We start from the raw sequence: 7,500 nt of genomic DNA on the forward strand, positions 1-7,500 counted from the left end.
ATACACAAAGACAGAGTTAAGACGTCTTCTCCAATGCATCCATATCTTTATCTTTATTTATTGTTTTGTTCCTTTGCATCAAGGTTTCTTTTTTTTTTGCGTGTGTTTATAGTTTTTTTCTAAGGTTGCAGTTTTACTTGCAATTATAAGGATTTATATCTTTATCTTCATCTATACATAGTTGTAGTATATATATATATATATATATATATATATATATATATATATATATATATATATATATATATATATATATATATATATATGAGTATATGTGTTTGTACATTAGCCTTCAATATACGTGTTTGAAACGACTAATATTGTGGAAGTTTTACTTCCTAGGATATTCATCCATGAATCATTTATTAAAGAATGAATGAGGCAGTGACTGTTGTGTTTTCTTTTCCACGAAGCCACCGTCTGTTAGAGAAACGGTTTTTTTTTTTTTTTTTTGGGGGGGGGAAACGTCTATATATATATATATATATATATATATATATATATGTGTGTGTGTACATTTTTTTGAGTTGACAAAATCACCTAATAGCTTGTATTAGCGAAAAAAAAAACTTGAAATAACCTGTAAATAAATCTGTCGATTCATGTAAAGTAAATCCTTAATCAATCTCAAAAGCCTTTGTGAATTATAAAATAAGTATTAAAACGTTCACTTGGACATACCGGTACCAAAAAAGTCCTAGTTAGTACGATTCCATTGTTGTTTTTAGGGGGATAACATATATGGGAGAAGGCTTTTCTTATATGTAAGAGATGTCGACCGAAGAATGCGGAATACCACAAAGATAGAATGGAAAAACAAAAGAAACTTAGACGAGATAGGATAGAGATGATACCTAGCCTTATATGCAAGATATATGATGCTGTCCATATATCTGTATTATCATTACAAACTAAGCGGCAACTCTAGGAATATTCGTAGGCCATAAATGAATAATGATGAATCTGAATAACATTCTACGTTATATATACATTACATCATCTAATGTTCGAATATCTGTAGGTGACTTTACAAGGAATATTTTTAGTAAAACTGAATCAAACTTTAACCCTCTTTTCTAATGATAAATTTTTCTGATAAGTTGTTGGGCCTCTGCATTTTATATTATAGAATTTTTCACCTAAAGTAGATTTTTAATCAATGAAACAACTTCCTTCATCGCTTAGCTTTCTATTTCCCTTTGGATTTTCATATGAGCAATAGTTATGAATTTCATACTCTACGTATAAAATAAATAAAATGTTCTATTTTTTTAAATCATGCCTTACTTTCATATTCATGAACATTTAAACATTAACTGCTTCCCTTTAGATGTTAGAGTGAAAAGAGAGGCACATTTCATTGCTGGTAATAAACAAACAATTTTGATATTTTCCCTGAAATATCCTCCGATGGATTATTCAGAACAACGCTATTCAATCAGAGGCAAGCTATACTGTTTATGAACACGCAAACACTCGTATACATACATACATACATACATACATACATACATACATACATAAAATATCATTCGTTGGATTATCCAATTCAAAAATATTCAATCTGAGGTAAATCATATCATTCATACACACACTTAAACACACACACATGCTTATATATATATATATATATATATATATATATATATATATATATATATATATATATATATATATATATATATACATATATATATATATATATATATATATATATATATATATATATATATATATATATATATATATATATATATAAGCATGTGTGTGCGTTTAAGTGTGTGTATGAATAATATGATTTACCTCTGACTTAATATTTTTGTATTGGATAATACAGCGAAGGATATTTTACGTATGTATGTATGTATGCATAATATATATACAGAGAACAATGAGAGAAATTAGAGAAAAGAAGGGCAATGTCAGACTAAAGTAATATGAGAGCTAAAAGAATTGTAAAAGCTACGTAACATTGGTGTTGGTAAAGGTATGGTGTCACCTGGTGGCAGTGAAGAGAAACGACAGAACATGTTTGTGAGAATAAAATGCGTCTTAAAGCCAAAAAGTTAATTCTCTCTTTTGTGTAAATAAGATTGATTAAACGAGAGTATTATCTAGGAGGACACTCCAAAATCAAACCATTGGTCCCTAGTCTTGGGTAGTGCCATAGCCTCTGTACCATGGTCTTCCACTGTCTTGGGGTAGAGTTCTCTTGCTTGAGGGTAGACTCGGGCACACTATTCTGTCTTATTTTCTTCCTCATGTTTTGTTGAATTTTTCTATAGTTTATATAGTAAATATTTATTTTAATGTTGTTACTGTTCTTAAAATATTTTATTTTTCCTTGTTTCCTTTCCTCACTGGGGTATTTTCCCTGTTGGGGCCCCTGGGCTTATAGCATCCTGCTCTTCCAACTAGGGTTGTAGCTTAGCAAGTAATAATAATAATAATAATAATAATAATAATAATAATAATAATAATAATAATAATATAACCCTAAAAAGACACTTACCCAATTTGTGTATCGTTTATACTATTGAAGGCTATAATTTTGAATGTTACTTTCATTTATTTTTTTGCTAATCGCTATCTAAAATACACATAATTGTGTGTGTCATTTAGCAGCAAGAACTCTGGCTTACCTAGCTGTCAGCATTTATAAATTGGCATGCCACATCATTGCTTTATTAGAGCAGTCCGTTTTGATTCCAGCAGGCTGTCAATAAGCCTTATACTACCCAGCCTTACTGAAGTCCATTGTAATGATAATTATACAAAAAGTGATGTCTGTAAACTAAAGAAACCACCGAAATCTTTGCAAACACTGGTTATTTATACAACAATTACTTCCGGCAAAATATCTGACAAATCTCAAAATACTGATTTTCAAATAGACATATTTTCATCATGAGACATAATGACTTCATCAGCCATCTTAATTAGCCCCTCCTAAACCCCATCTGCGACCGTCAACAATGAGGTGCTCCTTTCCCAAAGTAACAATAACACTCCCTTCTCTCACCTTCCTATTAGCAATAGCCTTCCCCCCATTTACCCCAGGACGTCAACATGGTATGGATTTTGACGTTCGGGCAAACGGAGCTCGGTTGTGGTAGGTAGGGTGGGGGGGGGAGGTGATTCTTGGTAGAAGGACAGCAAAGCTGAAAGGTTTGGGGTGTAGGGTCTATACGAGAATTGAACAATGCTTTATTAGCTTCAGCGTCATCACTGCGACGCATTTCATCAATCTGATTAAATAGGATTTTAATGAATTTTCCAGTTACAGCATATCAGCAACATGCCAAATAGCTATCGATCTATCTCTTGCAGTAGTTAGTTATCTGATTAGATAAATTAATTTGTTTCGACAGTACATATCTTACTTGATTGGGGTTATTTGCAGAAAAATAACTGGAAATGAATGAAGTGAGAGAGAGAGAGAGAGAGAGAGAGAGAGAGAGAGAGAGAGAGAGAGAGAGAGAGAGAGAGAGAGGGTAACAATGTTTCCAGCATAATCCCTATGGTGGAACCGATATGAGCTGATTCGTCTTGCTTCTTATGTAAGAAAATAAATATAGTAATCATTCTTTGTGGACTCATAACAAGAGGGTTATATATATATATATATATATATATATATATATATATATATATATATATATATATATATATATATATATATACATACATATATATAAATATATATATATATATATATATATATATATATATATATATATATATATATATATATATATACACACACACACACACACATATATATATATATATATATATATATATATATATATATATATATATATATATATATATATATATATATATATATATATATATATATATATATATATATATAGATAGATAGATATATACACACGTATACAGTATATATCATGAGATAAGTCTGCTGTACAGTGCAAAAGGCTGGATTATAACCTATTTTTAGAATTCGCAGGGTGGATGTCAATGGAAAGACTTTACCATTCCATTCTTCTAATGATCCTGCAAAAAAAAAGTATGCCCCAAAGTCAGCATTACATTAATGAAGAAAGCTGATATGATGTTTTCACAAATACCAGGAATGAATCACTCTAATGAAAGGATCTCGTTACAAGAGTGTTCGGTGGCTACATCCTACGTGGCAGTAGAAAATAAAACATGATGCAGAAGGGATGCATATTATTATCATTATTATTATTATTATTATTATTATTATTATTATTAATAGCTAAGCAAGATGCTATGAGCCCAATGGCTCCAACATTGAAAAATAGCCCAGTGAGGAAAGGAAATAAATATACTCCAAGAGAAGTAATGAATTAGAATAAAATATTCTAAGTACAATAACAACATTGAAATAGCACTTTCATATATAAAAAAGAGACATGTCAGCCTGTTTAACCTAAAGACATTCGCAGTAAATTTAAACTTTTGAAGTTTCGCGGATTCATTATTACTAGGTAAGAGGGATGCTATAAGCCCAAAGACTTCAACATTGAAAAATAGCCCAGTGAGGAAATGAAATAAATAACTCCGAGAGAAGCAATGAATTAGAATAAAATATTCTAAGTACAATAGCAACATTGAAAGAGCACTTTCATATATATAAAAAAGAGACATGTCAGCCTGTTTAACCTAAAGACATTCGCTGTAAATTTAAACTTTTGAAGTTTCGCGGATTCAACTACCTTATTAGGAAGATCATTCCACAACATGGTCACAGCTGGAATACTGTGTAGCCTAGTATTGAGCCCTATGATGGCGAACACTTGACTACTAGAATTAACTGCATCCCTAGTATTACGAACAAGATAATAACACTAGAATTTTAATCAAATAGAATTCCTTTAATTGCATCTACCTCCCAAAAGATCACCATAGAAGGTTCACTCAATTTTCTCGATGGATATATTTCGAAATGTTCCAATGCTAAGCCAAAACTTATTTTTAGATAAGATGTCCTGGTGAAACTCTCGTATTGGAAGAGAAAAATGTCAAAAGACGAGTTATCGTGAAAGGCGATTTTTTGTTTGATATAATTTCGTAGAAAACCTGAGACGGTCAAGTACGTTAAAATCAATTTAAATTGTTAGGGCTCAATTTTAATTGTATATTTTATAAGAAACTTTTAGACGTTCAATGACGTATAAAATCAATTTAAACTGTCAGAATTCTATCTTTATGGCCGATTTTAGAAGAAAATCTTAGACGTTCAAAGACGTATAAAAGTAATTTAAACTGTTAGGGATATATCTTAATGATAGATTTTATAAGAAAAATTTAGATGTTCAATGATGTACAAAATAAATTTAAACTGTTAAGGCTCTATTTTAATAATAAATTTTATTAGAAAACCTTAGACGTTCAAAAACGTATTAAAGAAATTCAAACTGTTACGGCTCTGCCTTAATAATAGATTTTATAAGAAAATTTTGGACGTTCAATGACGTATAAAATCAATTTAAATTGTCAGAATTCTATCTTAATGAGAGACTTTAGAAGAAAATTTTAGACGTTCAATGACGTATAAAATCAATTTAAACTGTTAGGGCTCTATCTCAATGATAGATTTTAGAAGTATGAGCTTGTACTGTCTCAATAAAATAAGGTAAAAAAAATATTCAATTTTGTAAAAAATTTTATACGCTCAAGGACGTATAAAATCAATTTAAAATGTTAGGGCTTTAATGATAGATTTTGGAACAATGAACTTGTTTTGGCTAAGCAAAATAAGATATTAAACTTAAGTAGTGTTAGTAAAGTAATCTTTTTAAAAACTTTTAATTTGGTGAAGTAATTCAATCCTTTATCATTCACAAATCATGCAGAATGAATAATTTAGCTTACCCAGATTAGACCCATTTTGACAACATTTATTATTATTATTGTTACTATTATTATTATTATTATTATTATCATTATTATTTTTGTTGTTGTTGTTGTTGTTGTTGTTACTTGCTAAGCTACAACCCTGGTTTGAAAAGCAGGATGCTATAAGCCCAGGAGGGGCCAACAGCGGAAATAGCCCACTGAGGAAAGGAAACGAGGAAAAATAAAACATTTGAAGAACAGTAACAACATTAAAATAAATATTTCCTTCAAAAAAAATATAAAAACTTTAACGAAACCAGAGGAAGAGCAATAAGAAAAAATAGTGTGCCCGAGTGTACCCTCAAGCAAGAGAACACAATATAATAAAGAGCAAGTGTCTGACTATATAAAGAATGGCTTCCATTCCTTTTACCAAGATTCCAAATTGATTTCCTTCATTACCTGAGGATCAAGGAGGTAGACAGAGCAACGCTGACACTTGAGGAGTTCCCGAGCCTCCGTCATGATCTTGGTCACCAATCGGTCTAGGGAAGTTTGCTCTTCGAAGATGCCTCTAGCCAATTGGAGGAGGAGCTGTGGATGAGAAAAAAAAAAAAAGTTTAGGTTTTAAAGGAGATATGTTGATATGATGGATGAATTTCCACTTTGCTATTGTTATTTAGTAGATATAACATCTTAATTTACTTTTGTTTTATTAATATTTCCTTTCTAATTAATTCTGCAATTTCCAACACAAATTTAATACAGAGATAGAGGCGGGTTAGTAATTCAGATATATAGCTTTGTTTAAGTTATCTGTAGGATATACTATAGTCTATCTAACATTTAATTGCATTTACTGAGTAAACAGATAAGGCATATATATATATATATATATATATATATATATATATATATATATATATATATATATATATATAATGTGTGTGCATGTGTGTATAATAGTCCTATAAAACAGTCTCGGTACATTCCAGTTATTCATGAGGTAAATTTGCAGGTTACCCAAATGAGATGACTATGAATTAAGAAGTCAAAGGCAGGTATGAGTTGCAGTGTAACCAAAATTGATAGGATTTTTATTTGTTAATTATCAAACATTTCAGAAACGACGAGTGTTCGTTTTGATAATCAAATTGAATATGATCATATACTGACAAAAAAAAAATACTAAATTGCTAAAATCACGATTGAAATTTACTCAATCCAGTAATTATAGTCCAAGTTGCTTTAATGACCACCAGGTTGGTCTAAACACTGACCAGGTACGATCTATGAGTGATCAACTACAAATTCGCTGAAACTCTTTAGCGACTGAACCGTGAATTTCATCAAGAAAAGTTCACCAATTACATATATTTGCAACTACATCAAAGTTGCGTGATCTATAAAGCAATTCCAATATAATTTCCTTAAATAAGAGTCTCTTCAATCTTGGCTACGTAAAAATGTTCACTCATTAAAAGTTGTCTTCTTTTTCAGAAAAGTCTGTATCTTGAGAAAAAATAAAAGAACTGCCGTAAGTCAAGCAACAAAACCAATCCACTACTGTGGATTGTCATTACGCGATTTATTACTGAAGAACATCTGGGTACTCAGCACTTCACGATCATTCATTTTACTTTATATGATTACTTGATATTTCCATTT

At 30.3% G+C, this 7,500-nt stretch overlaps 1 protein-coding gene across 1 annotated transcript in view; it reads right to left on the reverse strand.

Moving 5' to 3' along the window:
* Window positions 1-7,500, reverse strand: part of LOC137634830 (cGMP-specific 3',5'-cyclic phosphodiesterase-like) — a 362,765-nt gene that overhangs the window by 42,317 nt on the left and 312,948 nt on the right. The window contains 1 exon segment of the mRNA XM_068367383.1: window positions 6,295-6,426. Within this exon segment, the coding sequence (XP_068223484.1) occupies window positions 6,295-6,426 (132 nt within the window).

Source organism: Palaemon carinicauda, chromosome 45, assembly GCF_036898095.1.
Source record: "Palaemon carinicauda isolate YSFRI2023 chromosome 45, ASM3689809v2, whole genome shotgun sequence".
Lineage (NCBI taxonomy): Eukaryota > Metazoa > Arthropoda > Malacostraca > Decapoda > Palaemonidae > Palaemon > Palaemon carinicauda.